General features: G+C 38.9%; 1 protein-coding gene across 1 annotated transcript in view; it reads left to right on the forward strand.

Moving 5' to 3' along the window:
- The window catches only part of Gycbeta100B (guanylate cyclase soluble subunit beta-1-like), a 148,385-nt gene that overhangs the window by 89,575 nt on the left and 43,014 nt on the right, over positions 1 to 15,796 (forward strand). The window contains exon 5 of the mRNA XM_071596501.1: positions 7,749 to 7,904. Coding sequence (XP_071452602.1) covers positions 7,749 to 7,904 — 156 coding nt within the window. The remainder of the gene's footprint in view (positions 1 to 7,748; positions 7,905 to 15,796) is intronic.

The following is a 15,796-nucleotide window of genomic DNA, read 5'->3' on the forward strand; positions in this document are numbered from 1 at the left end:
AGGGGATATGTAGGCACCTATGTGATGCATTCAGTGGGCTTGGTTCAGTCCGGGCGGTTTAAATGACTGGGTCACCCAGATATGAGCCATCTCGCGGGTTCTCACCTCTATTATACTAGCAGACTTGGGAAGGGTTTCAATCACCGAAACGGAGAAGCAGTCATCAAAAGATTGATTGTGGGAAGCAGGGTGAATAAGGATGGGACAATTAAGGAAGGTGGGAGATTTGGTGGAATATCGGTGGTTATTCTTGCGGAGGGAAAGTGTGGTCGTGCATTCGCCTAGGTAGAAGGCAGGGCAGAAGTTAGAGGAGAGGCGATATATCTTTTTTGAGGTGCAGGTGGGAACCGGTTGGGAGTTGGTAATGAGTGAGGGGGAGGGTCTTAGAAGATGGCAGCGTTTGCAGCGTGGACGGTTGCATGGGCGGGGATATGAGCGGGAAAGAGACAGGTGCTTGCAGTTATTTTTATCGACTTGTAGATGTTTTGCAAGTTCGACGGGGGTTAAAAAGAAATGGGGGGAATATGTGGAAGTAAAAGCGATGCGGATAATATTTTGACGGCATAATAGAACACAAAACAAAATACATAGCACAAGGACCCTCACATTGTAGATTGATTGAGCTTTCGGCCTTCACTGAGACCTTCTTCAGGTTAGACTGCTAAATATAATTAATTAATAGGTAATCTACCGGTTAAGGTAGGTTTTTGGATGGACATAGCTCCTAATTAAATAATTTGTGACTCCTACCAAAACACAACATCCTGCTCTGCATCAGATCCCTCTTCATCTCTGAGTAATTTCTTCCTCCCTTCATCCCGTCCAACATCCCTGTCCTGCTCCTTCCCGTTCCTCGTTTGCCTAACATTCTCCCCTCATTACAGTCTTCAACATCCCGCTGCCGGTCAATACCGCCATCATCTTTTCCTGCCTCCAGGGCATTGCTCCCAATAAACTCCATTCTTCGCCCACCATACCAAGTACTTCCTCATTTGTTTTCTTCTATGTCCATTTTACTTTCTCCATTCTTCTCCACACCCACATTTCAAAAACCTCCAGTCTACGTCTATCCTCCTACTTCAATGACCATGTTTCCCCACCGTACATAGCTACGCTCCATATAAAGGTTTTTACGAGTCTTTTCTTAATATCCTTAGTCAACGTCCCTGTCAACAACTCCCTCCATCTTGTGAAAGCCTCTTTGCCTAGCGCAATTCTTCTCCTTACGTCCCCACTACTTTGACCCGGTTGGTCCAAAACAATACCGAGATACGTAAACTGTTCTACCTGCTCTAGTTTTTCCCCTCTTATTTTAATTTTTAACTTAGCCTATTTCTTCCTAGAAAATCGCAAAACCTTTGTTTTATTAATACTGATTCTCATCCCATACCTGTCGCACTGAATTTCCAATTCACTCAGCATTGCTTGCAACCCCTTGGCTCACTGACAAACTAAAGCTTGGTCATCAGCAAATCTAACTGATTTTACGAATTCCCCGCCCACTTTCATTCCTACCTCCAGTTCTTCCCATGCCTCTTTAATCATTTCCTCTGCATACAGGTTGAACAGCAACGGTGATAATGGGCACCCCTGCCTTACGCCTCTTCCTAGCACTGCCCAACCGGACTCCCCGTTCCCCGCCCGAACCTGAGCAGTCTGAGACATGTACAGGTTGCGGATTAGCCTCCTGTCTCCCCAATCTATTCCTATTTTCTGAAATATACTCATTGGTTTTTCCCAATTTACTCCATCAAACGCTTTTTAGAAATCTACGAATCAGGCAAGTACCTCCTGGTTGTGTTCTATATTCCTCTCGATTAATAATCTCATTGCTGCAATGGCATCACGCGTACTTCTCCCCTTCCTAAACCAAAACTGGTCATCCCCTAAGTAATCATTTGTCCTACTCTCTATCCTTTTGTTTATGATCCTGAGAACAACTTTAGCTGCGTGGGATATCAAGCTTATTGTCCTGTAGTCTTCGCATGATGTAGCCTTTACCTTTTTCGGAATGGGAACTAAAACTGATCTCACTAAGTCTTCCAGCCAGATTCCTTCCTCATAAATACCACGAATCAGCCCATATAGCCTCTTCCTCCCACATTTTCCTAAACATTTCAATAGTTCCGCGGGAATGTTATCCACCCCTACGGCCTTATTTAGCTTCATCTCCCGTAATGCCCTTTCCATCTCATCTTCGAGTGTGCCTGGACCTAAGCTGTCTTCGTCTACGTCATGTTCTTTTTCAATGTCTAGCTTTCTTGGTCTAAGTTCTTTAGTATACAGTTCTTCTATATACTCCTTCCATCTCTCCTGGACCTTTCCTGCGTCACCTATTACCTTACCCGCCTTATTTCTAACTGTTACCATGGATATTCCTTTCTTACTTCCCGATAAAGATTTAACTTTGCTAAACAGCGCACCAATTTCCCACTTTCTCTGCAAACTTTCCATATCCTCACACTGCGTCTTCCACCATGCTGATTTTGCTTTATTTGTTGCCCGCCTCAATTTATTGTTTAACTCTTTGTACTTCATTTTGCATAAATCTGTATTTATATTCCTCCATTTTCTCCGCTCATCTATCTATGTAATCCTCTCATCCGTGATAAATGGTTTCCTATTCCATTTCGAATTAACGGTTCCAATAGTGTCTTTTGCGGCTTTCGATAACCCTTTCTTGATCCTTTCCCATTTGTCTTCCATAGTACTTAGCTCTTTACCATCCTCCAGGATTTCCCCTGCCGCCTGTTTGTACTCCTTCCTTTTCAAACCATTTAATGCTTTTACATTCCATTTTCTAACTCTCCGCCCCTGCCTTATCTTTTTGAAACGGGCGCTACATTTCATAACAACTAAATTGTGGTCAGAGTCCGCATCCGCTCCCGGGAAGCTGTGCGTATTTATCACACTGTTCTTAAAAACTGTGTCTAACCAGGATATAATCTAGCTGATATCTTCCTGAGTCACCTGGCATTTTCCATGTATACCTGCGTCTCTTGTGGTGCCTAAACCAAGTGTTGGTGATGACTAACCCCTCTCTCCTGCAGAACTCAACTCCTTTCTCCCCGCGGTCGTTCCTCGTGCCTAAACCGTAGTCCCCCACCTCATCACCATCTCTTCCATCTCCTATTGTCACCTTCCAATTTCCCATCACTATCAAATGTTTCCTTGCAGGAACACACGCGATTATGTCCTCTAACTGATCGTATATCCTATCTACCTCTTCTTCCTTATGGTTGCTCGGTGGCATGTATACCTGAATAATAACTAAGTTCGTCGGTTCTGCTTTTATCTCCACTAGTAGTATTCTATCCGTTACCTGCTCCATGTTGACTACGCTTCTTCCTACCTCTTCATTTAATACTATGGAAACCCCTCGTTGACTCTCGTCCCCACCGCAGTATATCGTTCTATACTTATCACTCCAGTAATCCCCGCTATCTTTCCATCTCGCCTCGCTTAAACCTAAAATATCTATACTTCCCCTTTCCATCTCTTGCTTAACATTCTCCAATTTCCTGTCCTAATCATTGTCCTTACACCCCACGTTCCTATCCTAACTAATTTGGTCTTCTTCTCCTGCGTCTTCTGTCCAGCTGCTGCTGGTTTTCCCTTGCGAGGGTTTCGTGGGATGACGACCGCGGAAGCCTTGCCTCCCCCGCTGCCGGGCAAGACACACGGCCGATTGAGCCGAGCATCGTAGTTTTCAGGAGTCAAAATCTCTGTATTGTCCATCATTTAAATCTTGGGAATGATAATTGAGGTGGTTACCCGTTGCCTTCCTCAATAGTGTTTTTAACGTGACACCATCACTTACTGGCCGCTCCACTGGGGTCAGACGCTATTGCAGCCGCCTCACTGAGGAACCGACGCTGCGTGGACTACCTTTCGTCTGGCTCCTAACCTTCGACCTATCTGGGTCGAAGGTTAGGAGCCAGGTAACCAGCCAGGGTCATGGGTGACCCTACCAGGAGCAATAATTATTACTCCCGCCAGCACAGCTCTAGGGGTCATCGGAACGCACAAGCCCTTCCACCACGTCCAGGTTGTAGTCCGGGGAGGGATATATACTCGTAGAAATATATATATTATATATATATATATATATATATATATATATATATATATATATATATGTATGTATATATAATATATGTATATATATATAAAACCTTTTAGAAATGCTATTGTTCAAATATACGTAGGCGTGTCATCTCCATCCAGTGGACCAGTGCCTGCTGTCACGAAATCGCTTTCAACCTTATTTCATCGAGTTTCTCATTTTGCAAATTAATTACTTTCCTTTATTGTCGGCTCCTCCATTCTCTCTTACTTATTAGCCCCCGAAAATCAGTAAACAACTCTCCACTCCATTATGAATTCAGGACAATGGAGACCTCGTAGCAGAGACAGACGTCAAAACGCGATAGCACAGCAAAAGAGATGAACTCGCGATTTAATCTAAACCACACTACGGCCTTTTTCACTACCATGAATATCATAAAAAGAAACTTTGAAAGTTGGTCCTACTCAATATTTTAGTCAGCATTGACTAATGCATTGTATAGTTTCCTTAAATATTAATGCGCTCAACGAATCTGACGCATTGACATTTCATGAAACTGCCAATAAAAACGACGGTAATACATGAAGGATCAATTATAAACATTAATCATGAGGAGGAAAATGAATTAATGAATACCATTAAAATTGAATGAGGAGTAAACGTTGAATAAAACATCACAAAGGAACACTTAAGTTTCCTAAACTTGTAATAAAATCTATGGCATTTTATCACAATTTTTTTAATAAAATAGGTTTCAAATATGTAATATATAGGTTTTCATATTAATCCTAAATTTAGGACTACCAGCATACGAATGAAAATCCGTCATTTCTTTAATCAAAAAGATACCCACTTGGAAGAAAATCCTTTCGTGTTGACTCGAGTTTTATTTTAAGCAAAGCGAGAACGCACCCGTGACTAACAATAAAACGTGATTAACGCGGAGACTACGAGAAAGGCCGTCGGACATCCAACTGAATATCTCATCCCGAACTCCTAAAAATTAAAAATCAAGAAATTCTGGAGATCCGACAGCCAACTCGACTTACTTTAGTAAATCGTGTGGAATTTCCGTCCTTTCGATCCCATTCCATATTCTCTTCTTTTCGCCGGAAAGATATAAGAGTTTCCGCTCGCCTCAAAGCTGACACGAATTTCTTTATTCTCGTTCATCTGTTTTCGTGAGTAACCATCTGAGTCGAGCGACAAATCGAACCTAACGACAGGTGAAATCAAATCAACCCGCTCCGAGGACTTGGATAACGTTCCTCCAACGTGAAAGCAGTATCCGACGCCCGAAATTTCTACACGAAGCTTACAGGGGAGTATCATCATCTTTCACGATAAATTCAAAAAATGTCTTTATTTTCAGGGGAACACATTTATTTACTCATTTAAATATATTACAAATACAATAATTATGCATATATATTATTGAAAGGTGATGATGGTTTTGAATTCATTAGCGTTTCGCCCAAGCTAAAATTAATAATTGTTTTTATGGTGGTCTCCAATATTAAATTAATTCTTTTAAGGTAAAAAATAACTAATTTCTAACCGTCACAGGGCCAGGACATGGACAATACATCTATCTTTAATAGGAACTAGGGACCCTCATTTTATGCATACACGTTTGTGTGTCATATATACTACCTTGATCAAAAATTTCCCGGAATTTATTCAGAAAATTAAAAATACAAGTTTATTCATCTAAATCTATATTGTCCCCTTCAAAGTAATCCCCATCGACTGCAACACACTTATGCCAGCGCTTGATCCAATCCTCGAAACATTTTTTATATTCGGTTTTCGGTATGTCCATCAGTGCTTCCTGCGATTTTTCCATTACTTCCTCTCGGCTGCTAAAACGCGTTCCCCGTAATGGTTTTTTAACTCGATTGAACAGAAAGAAGTCACAGGGAGCCAAATCAGGTGAATTCGGTGGCTGTTGGATGGTATTTGTTGCATTTTTCGTCAAAAAATTACGAATAATGATAGCACTGTGCGACGGTGCGTTATCATGGTGCAAAATCCACGAGTTTTCTGCCCACATTTCTGGTCTCTTTCGGCGAATTGCTTCACGCAAACGTCTCATAACGCCCAAATAATACTCTTTGTTTACTGTCTGGCCTTCTGGCAAAAATTCATGATGCACTACACCGTTGTAATCCATGAAAACCGTCAGCATTGCCTTCTTTTTTGACTGAAAACGACGTGGTTTTTTTGGTCTCGGCTCATTTGGTGAACGCCATTCACTTGCCTGATGTCTGGATTGCGTGTCGTACTCATAAACCCACGTCTCGTCTCCAGTAATGATCCTTTTGATGAATGTGGGATCGGATTCAGCCTCGCAAATCATGTCTTTTGCGACGTCAACACGGTCTCTTTTTTGCATGAAATTGAGGTCTTTTGGCATGCTACACGACGGAAACCCAAATCATTAACCACAATGTCTTGGGCGGATCCATAGGCAATGTTCAAGTCCTCCGCTATTTCTCTGATGGTTAATTTGCGGTTATTGACCAACATTTCTTTTACTTTATCAATTTTTTCACCGACTTTCGATGTCGATGGTCTGCCACTGCGTTCATCATCTTCGATTGACTCACGACCACTTCTGAACCGCTCGTGCCACTGGTAAACGACCGTTTTTTTTAGAGAATCGTTGCCGAAACACTTTTCCAACATTTCCAACGTCCGTGCGCCACTAAATCCGTTTTTTACGCAAAATTTAATACAAGTTCGTTGTTGCAAATTTAAATCCATTTCTGCAATTGTAAAAAATCGCCAACACACACAGAGATAGATGTACTCTTGGCTACGTAACTTTTGCAAATGTCAAGTTATGACACTAAGATTTAAAGGGAATATCAACAACAGATGTACCAATTTAACAAAAAAAAACAGAACTCAAATCGGAACGATGGGAGCGCCACACGGTGGTTATTCCGGGAACTTTTTGATCAAGGTAGTATATATATATATATATATATATATATATATATATATATATATATATTAAGGGTTAAATAAAACCATTTCCAAGTTTAAAATTTGACCAATATGACATTTTTTATTATTGATAAACGGGAGCTCCGAAATGCGCAGTTTAAAATAAATTGTACTCAGAAACTAGAGAAAAAATGCCATAGATACTACTCGGGATATTTGGTAAAATAATATTTTCCCTTCAGTACTTAAGGGATCATTAAATATATACTATGCTTATTACACCTTTACTCCATTGAATAATAGTATTTCCCCTTTACAGACGGGAGTAATTAAAAATGAGCAAAAATATGCAACCTCTTTGAACAACTTGAATATTGAGTGATCTACGTACTCGCTTAAAGAACCAACAATTTAAATACACTCCCTAACTTTGGCTACTATGGAAGATAATACAAATAGTACCTCTAAAGCGTTAAGTTTACGTAAATCCCTTTTGAACGCTGAGTTTTATATTTTATCCTCAGAATTGAAATTTTTTAACTCTCTCAAAATTTCCGTTGTATTGAGTGGCTAACCTTACGTTTTCCGATGCGTTCACTTCATTTTGATGCTCAAAAATAAAACCATTAAAACATCTCAAGCATGTTTATATCGCATTGAGGTGTCACTTGAATGGTCTCCTTTCATGTAGTTTGATTTTTCCGGCCCTTTTATATTTTGCAAATAGAACTTGGACGCCTTGCACGACCACTTGGGCACCCTCTACCCTGGAATGCGAGCCCCATCGTTCCGCTGCTCGGAGAGACCCGAGGACGGCGCCCTTCTCCTGCACTATTACTCCGATCGCCCAGGCCTGGAGCACATCGTCATTGGGATAGTGAAGGTAAGCACAGTGCATTTCAATGGGCTCTTCCGAGGGCAGTCTGGAACACGAAAGCTACTTTTTTTTTGCAAGTTTGTCCATTTATCCACCGATCGCCAAAAACTTCGTGGCTATTCTTTACATTTCTCAAGACTAAAAAAAGACAAAAAAGTCATAACTAAGATTTATGATTATAACCAGAGGGATTATGAATTAGCATGAAGCCTTAAAAAATAGATCGAATAGAAATTTGAAATGTTTACCGCTTGAAATATTCATGACATTCTAGATAATATCAAATGTTCCATTGATATTAGTTGCTAATTATTAATATTGAACATGGAGAGGGAGAACAGCGAGTAATGCATGTAGTCTTTAATTTTCCATTGATTATTTTGCAATGTTATTACATTTTAGAGGCATGTAACATTCCATTTAGAAGTTTGTACACAGCAATTGTATTCTAAAATATTCATAATGCAATCAATGAAAATAAATAAATTAAACTACCGAATCTTCGCAAAATCATTTAGCAGGATATAATCGTGGTCTCTTTTATAAAGCGCTAATGCTGCTTTAAACTTCAATCCAAGACATGAGTAAGACGTCCACGGGCACACTTCTATTTGTTTTTGTTGAGATATTTTGTTCTTAAACGCGATTACTGTTTTTCAAGAAGAAGAGCGGATATATTATTTACCATGAAAATTCTAAAAACTGCTTCGTCCTAAATTGATTATCAGTCAACAAAAATATGCAAAAGTAAAAATTTCAATTTAAATCCTAATCCGTGCTTATCATTAAACTCTCGGAAAATTTGCCCCGGGCGAATACGTAGAAGCCAGAAAATTATCAAATGCGATAAGGAGATTAAGAAAATCCGGTTGGTGCAAACGTAAGATGAAAAATCGCGAAGGAAAAAGTCTCGCTTTTCAATCATCCTGCGGGAAAAATTAGTTAAATTCTCGGTCCACCAGCTGTGATTGGCATCACGTGCAAGCTGTCTCATGGGTTGACAGGGAGACAGCAGAAATCGGGCGAAAGAAGAACGGCAAGTGATTACGAGGCCTTGGGGCGAGAAAATGTGCGGAACTGCCGATTCAGGAGCAACAGGCCCGCAGGAGCAAAGCAAGCGAGAGTTTAAGGGATAAGGAGGAAATAAGGCGAAAAGGGGAAAAGTTGGCCGGAAGACCTATGAACTAGACGGGCCGAAAAAAGTAAGGATTAAGTTGGCTCATGGGAGCGAAAGAGGGTTGTTGCTAATCCTTTCAGCACATTATAACACAGAAAAAACTTCATAGATTACAGCCATGCACGTGCACATACAGATATTAGCACCACCTGTATTCCGCGAATTCCACCTGGATTTTTAAGACTATTCTCCAGAGTAAAGATAAACTGTAAATATCATCGTTTATTACTTATTACAAATTCTGCGACAATTATACGATTGGTTCTCATAAACATTATGCTATATGTGTATTATAGGAGCCATTACCATAAACAAATATAATTTTCACATAATTCCAATCTCCCTTTGTGTCGTTAAAATAGGTTATTTTTCCAAATTTCTGTCTTGTTTACCCAAAATACTCTCTTGCACATAATTTTCGTCCTTCAAGTGTAAATTAAGATAGCATTCCTTCTCTTCATCGAATTTCTCCTAGAGGCATTCTCCCTTCCTAAAAATAACCTTACCCCTTATTCCTTGTTTTTTTTTCTCTATTCTTTTCATAATTTGCCACCATTCTCCGCACTCGCATCGCAAAAGTTGCCCATCCACTCTGCATCTATCTTCTAACTTCGTGGGCCAAGTTTTGATGCCATGCAGCAAAACATATTAAAACTTTTTCTATATTATTGACCTAAATACAGTAAGTTGCTGCCATCAAACGTCCTCTCTTTAAAAAGCTTCTTCATCTAAAAGAATTATTCTTCGAATATATTTACCATTTTGTCTAATTTGGACCAGTTTTCGTCTAAAATACCACGCAAACCCATAATGAATTACAAATGCTCTGAAATCATTCTTTTTACAAGTGGTCTAGCCTTACAATTTATTAATATCCTCACTGCCTACGATTTGATGCGAGTCATTTTCTTCTCATACATCTCGCAAATTCTATTATGCCCTTTGGCCTAGCACGGCAGACTTGTAAAATGAATCCTAGTCACCCGTAGAGAGTGAAAAAAACAGACGAGGAATCTATAAGCTTATTTTTAGGAAGAGCTTGCTTTTAGGAGATATTCGAAGAAGAGAGGGAATGTCGATGGATGATATCTTAATTTACACTTGAAGGACGAAAACTATGATGCAAGAGAGTGGTTTGGGTTACCAAGATAGAAATTTGGAAAAATAACCTATTTTAACGACGAAAAGGGAAATCGGAATTATGCGAAAATTAAATTTGTTTATGGTAATGGCTGTTATAATATACTTTTGGTATGATGTTTATGAGAACCAATCGTATAATTGTCTTTTATCTTTTAATGTGAGCGATGAACGATAATACCTACCGAATATCTTTACTCTGGAAAATGGTTTTAACTTTTCTAGCTAAATAGAATTAACTCCTCGCTTTCTCCAATTAAGCTCATCCATAATATCTCTCGATAAGTGCAACGGTGATAGTAAGCAACCCTCTAATTTTACTTATGCAGTCCGAGTTCTGCATAGGTTTTGAAAAATCTTTTTTCCCCCAATCAGCTCCTGCATTCGTCCACCATCGTACGCAATGGGGTTCCTTCCAAGTTCTATGATATTCCAATATTTTCCGGGTATGGAAAAAGAATGAAAGGTCACGTTCAGTTCAAAATATTCGGACATATCTTATAAATAGAAGGCATAGATGGCAACCCCTGAGCAATCCAACTTGCATTGCACAAAGCTTGTACAACCGCCGCTCTAAGACAAGGATTATTTTTAACCCTTAATATGACGTAATTTGTTGCTAAGGACAGCGTATGAACATACGTTTTCTTAACTTGTTTAGTTGAATACTCATTTAACTTCATCTTCAATTGAATGAAACATGTGGCGGTGTTGTTATGGATGTAAAAATAGTGCTTTCGAAGATGCAACAGTTCAAAGAAAGCCGAACATTGTGTATGGTATGGTGGGCGAAGAGAGGGGTTTGTTGTGAGCAATCCTATGGAGGCAGGAAAGGTGGTTGAAGGGAGTATTGACCGGCAGTGGGATGTTGAAGACTCTAATAGAGGGGAGAATGTTAGGCAAATGAGGAAAGGGAAGGAACAGGATAGGGATGTTGGACGGGATGAAGGGAGGAAGAAAGTACTCAGAGATGAAGAGGGACCTGATGTAGAGTAGGATGTTGTGTTTTGCTAGGGGCCACAAATTATTTAATTAGTAATTACGTCCATCCAAAAACCTACCTTAACCGGTAGATTACCTAATAAATAAAAATATATATATTATATATATATATATATATATATATATATATATATATATATATATATATATATATATATATATATATATATATATATATATATATATATATATATATATATATATATATATATATATATATATATATATATATATATATATATATATATATATATATATATATATATATATATATATATATATATATATATATATATATATATATATATATATATATATATATATATATATATATATATATATATATATATATATATATATATATATATATATATATATATATATATATATATATATATATATATATATATATATATATATATATATATATATATATATATATATATATATATATATATATATATATATATATATATATATATATATATATATATATATATATATATATATATATATATATATATATATATATATATATATATATATATATATATATATATATGATATGACATGATATCGTCTATATATGATCTCGTAATTTTTATATTTTTTCTGAATTTTCCTGAAATTTTCTTCGGTGGCACGAGACCACCCCATGCAGACAGAATATACGATATACTTGAGTTTAAAAAAACTATTATCACGATGCCGTGATTCATCATCATTCATCCTTATTCGTTCAAGAAACCTATTTAGAAGAAACAATGGGCTCAAGTAGCAAATGAAATATTCGTGTCCCGTGATACCGTGGGGACTCTAGATAATGCAATTGAGTATATTATAAAGTAATAATATTCAACCCCAGTATACACGCTAGACGCTAGTGTATAAGTTTACTTCACTTATTACTTCACTTACTAAATTAAAAAAAGAGGCATGCGGTAATCTACTGCATTGGAACTAAGCATTGCATACTGCAAATTGAATCATTGAAGCTATGAAACTTAACATAAAAAAGTAAAATCATAAAAAAACAGCTACGTAAAAAATAAGAGGTCCGCAGACCCTTTGATGTACGTATACCTTATAATTTTTATTTTCAGAATGGAGGAAAAGCTACGCAAGTCGCGCAAATTACTTATCTCTCATTGAAATTTGTATATTTGTTTGCGTATGCACCGGAGCTCCCACAATCTCATTTCACTCTTGGTCGACTGCCATCAGAGTTATTTTAGGGAATAGAGATGAGTGGAATTTCGTTTCGTGCCCCATTTTTGTGCATTTGCCCAATCCCCCGCTGAGATGAAAAATTCATTTATAACAATAATTCCGAAAGGAAGCGTAGGATATGATATGTCATGTGCCTTTATAATTCTCCATAATTGTTATTCGGTGATATCCATAAAGGATGAAGATTTCATCCCTTTTATTTTAGAGATATTTTTTGTGTGCGAGGGAAGTGACATCTCATAATGAGGTAAATAAAACAAGTCTTTTCAGAAAAAAGCGTTTGGAAATGAAGGAATGATTGACACATGTTTAGGGGGAATAACAACTTAATTAAAATGTTCCTCGTACTAATATTTCTGCCGCGTGTTCGAGAGAGGGAAGAAAAAAAACCGTCCAAGTGAAAAAAATACTTCTATGGGATGAATTCCATGCGTAGGCCGTAGGGCCACATCCAAATCTTCTGCATTTGGCCTATAAATACTGCAGGGAAATAAGAGTTTTTGAGAATACAAATGAGAATTTTGACTCGAAGGGCTCCGTGGGTTAGGGCGAGGAGGGGGGGTGGGGAGGGGGAGGAAACGGACGTTCACATTCCAGAAAGCGTCATTCAGCAAACACAAAATAGGGCTCTCATCCTCATGAAATTGAAAGTCAAAGAGAAAATATGTTTCGGGACAGAAGTAACTTACGTAACGTAATGCTATCAACGTCACACTAGCGCAATTTTTATTGCGTTCAGGCGACAAAAGATAGGGGGAGAGGAGGATGGAAATGATAAACGGTTGATACATGCGCATAACCCACAAAAGAGAAAGGGGGAAACTTATTATCCCAGAGGGAGAGAATATCCGATGTGACGTGCTCACATGGGCTCCGGATAGGGACCAAAATTGATAGGATGAGAGAGGAGAATTACGAGGAATGGGCTCCCGTTTCATAATTACCACTGTCTACGCAAAATACGTGTAAACGACACCTTAAAGAGGAAATATATTAGCATCGAATAATGACGTAATTTGAACTCACCCTATAAAACAATGAGTGTGACTTTGAAGAAGTGTTAGTTGCAGTAAAATGCGTTGCGTCGAGTCGAGTTAGGAGAGGTTTAGAAATTTACTATTGGTTAGTCAGTGTGTCCATACAAACCTTAACTTAATCGGTAGACTACCATTGATAATAATGTATCAGTGTCTTAATATTCAATGCAAGAAATGTACGTGTGCGTGATTTGAATCGACACAAGGGAATCGGTTGTGTAGAAAATCACACAGTGACATCATTTATTTGAAAAATTCGACTGCGTTGAATAATGATTGCCTAACGGAGAATCAATTGAAAATGGTTTCCCTTCATTAGAAGCGAGATTGGCACGCTCTCTGCCCAAAAGTAAAACATTACAACCCCTCGCCGTAAATATACCAACCGAAGCCTGAAAATAAGCCAAGTTTACCCAGATCGAGAATAGAGTTACGGGCCAACTTGATAAGAACGAAAATGGATGCGATGCGAAGAAGGGAAGCGAGGCCCCTTGATGCCAAATCCGTTCGAGAAACCGACGACACCCTTACCACTAGAGAATAGGAAAATGTCGACGGCGAAAATGATTCCAAGCATTTAAATTTTTAATCTTACGTGTTTTTTTCCCTGCCAGTTGGTATGAGCGCGCGTTCTCAATCTTGAAACACCTTGAGAACTGTCAGAATTTCGGGAGAGAGAAGGAGGCGCTCTGGAGTGGATACAAGATCACTTTTTTCATCAGGTTCCTATTATTAAGAGAAATCTACAAATCGAAATATGTCTACGATGGGTCCAATACCCAAACCCTACTCCATTCCTAAGCCCCACCTAACATAATAGTATAGAAATAAGTACTTTAAAACCCGCATTGCGATAAGTCATTTTCTGTAAATACGCACCCTTTCAACTTACGAGGGCGTATTGAAAAGTAAGGTCTCCTATTTTTTCATGGAAAATCAAATTTATTCTCAACTTTCCGTACATTGTTGAAAATTTTGACGATTTAGCTATTTTTCTACATAGTTGCCTTGACGATCAATCACCTTTTGCATCCTTGTAAGCAGCTTTTTCATATCCGCGTCGCACCTTTCTCCCGCCACGTCCACGATGAGCAGCGGTCAGGGTGGCCGGGTTTGCTGTAATCAACGGTGGCTCCAATTGACGAGATGGTGCACAATAACCGGAGAATTGCCCTTCATGAGATAAAGGAAGGTCTGAACGAAGATCGTGGCTACTTCTCCGTGCAGAATATTGTGTCGGAGGTCCTCGATTACAACAAGGTGTCTCACCTAAGGAATGTGTTTGCATCATGAAAATGCACGTCCACACCAACATGCACGTGTCACATCAAACGACCACCCTACTCAATGAATTCGGCTGGGATATCATCGACCACCCTCCTTACAGCCCAGATGTTGCCTCCAGCGACTACTACTTGTTTCCCGCTCTCAAAAAACACCTTGGAGGACAGAAATTCAAGTCAGACGAGGAAGTGCAAGAAGCAGTCGTCAGTTGGCTTCGTGACGCGGCGGTAGAAAGGTACGACGCTGGTATTAAAAGCTACTTACAAGGATGCAATTGATCGTCAAGGCGACTATGTAGAAAAATAGCTAAATGCTCAGCCTTTCCTATAATGTACAAAAAGTTGAAAATAAATTTGATTTTTTATGAAAAAAAATTAGGAGACCTTCCTTTTCAAATTGCCCTTGTACTTTATTTCGTTCAACATTTTCTCTGCTTCTACTCGACCTCGAAACTTCCACCACAGCCCATTGCCACTTGATATGCCCCGCATCAGTTTTCTCGACTTGTTTAGGTATTTCCCGATAATCATCTCTCATTCCTTCCCTCCCATTCCACAGCCATGTCCTAAAATATAAAAGAGTACTCACTCCTATAGCAAACTCGTTCAAGGGATGTGCTCGGCCACTGGCGCGTCGCGAAGGTGACCACCACCACAAGATAGTAGCATAGTCGACATTCTCTTGTGGCATTACACGCAGAGGATGGTGAACACAGTTCGTTCGGCCGATGATCAAAAGGAAATTATCTCCATTGAACCCCGGTCCTCCCACGACCGCAAAATGTTGCGGCGATGCCTAATTCCCCAACCATCGCCGCAATACGAGCGCTACGCAAGTCCCCACACACGTCCCTTGTGACTTTCCCTGTCAGGGTGAACGGGAATGCACGAGTTAAATAATCCTGTTTTTAAGTTACTTCAGAGAAAATTTTTCTAATCAAATGCATGCCGTCCTCCCTTTGAATAACAATGCCGTCTCTAAAACATTCTATCATGGTACATAAATAACTAACGTTACTTGTTATGAGA

This window comes from Hetaerina americana, unplaced genomic scaffold (genome assembly GCF_022747635.1).
Source record: "Hetaerina americana unplaced genomic scaffold, ioHetAmer1.1.p SCAF_8, whole genome shotgun sequence".
NCBI classification, from domain to species: Eukaryota; Metazoa; Arthropoda; class Insecta; order Odonata; family Calopterygidae; genus Hetaerina; species Hetaerina americana.